Source organism: Nanorana parkeri, unplaced genomic scaffold, assembly GCF_000935625.1.
Source record: "Nanorana parkeri isolate BGI_ZX_2015 unplaced genomic scaffold, ASM93562v1 scaffold3903, whole genome shotgun sequence".
Lineage (NCBI taxonomy): Eukaryota > Metazoa > Chordata > Amphibia > Anura > Dicroglossidae > Nanorana > Nanorana parkeri.
This window is the reverse complement of record NW_017310170.1, coordinates 12,704-13,070: the sequence shown is the minus strand read 5'-3', so window position 1 is coordinate 13,070 and position 367 is coordinate 12,704. Positions and strand designations below refer to the sequence as shown.

At 56.4% G+C, this 367-nt stretch overlaps 1 protein-coding gene across 1 annotated transcript in view; it reads right to left on the bottom strand.

The window, feature by feature from the left end:
- PLEKHM2 (pleckstrin homology and RUN domain containing M2) overlaps nt 1–367 on the bottom strand; it is a gene marked incomplete at its 5' end in the record, with an annotated part of 15,906 nt that overhangs the window by 2,839 nt on the left and 12,700 nt on the right. Inside the window, 2 exon segments of the mRNA XM_018575416.1 lie at nt 39–159; nt 243–333. Of these exon segments, the coding sequence (XP_018430918.1) occupies nt 39–159; nt 243–333 (212 nt within the window).

Genomic DNA, 367 nt, shown 5'->3' with positions numbered 1-367 from the left:
GACCTATGGGGGGGAGGGGAGAGGAGAATAAAGGAAACCGCGGCATTTCCGGCTCTGACCCCTCCCCCCTCCTCCGGCATCATCGGACACTTACAGAGATATAGTCGAGCTCGTTGTAGGAGACGGCGTCCTCCACCGTGTACGGCTTGTCTGCGGCACCTGGCGGAGGGGACATTCGGGGGTCACACATGTGCGGTACGGGAGGGTTATTCTGCATATTTTACCGTTAGTGCCGCCGTCACCTTTCCTCAGGAAATAGATGTAACAGTCCGTGAGAAGCACATAGAGCAGCTGCAGATCCCCCTCCATGTGTCCTGTGCTCATCCGGAACATCTACGGAACAAAAACAAAGAGAACCCGTCACCCC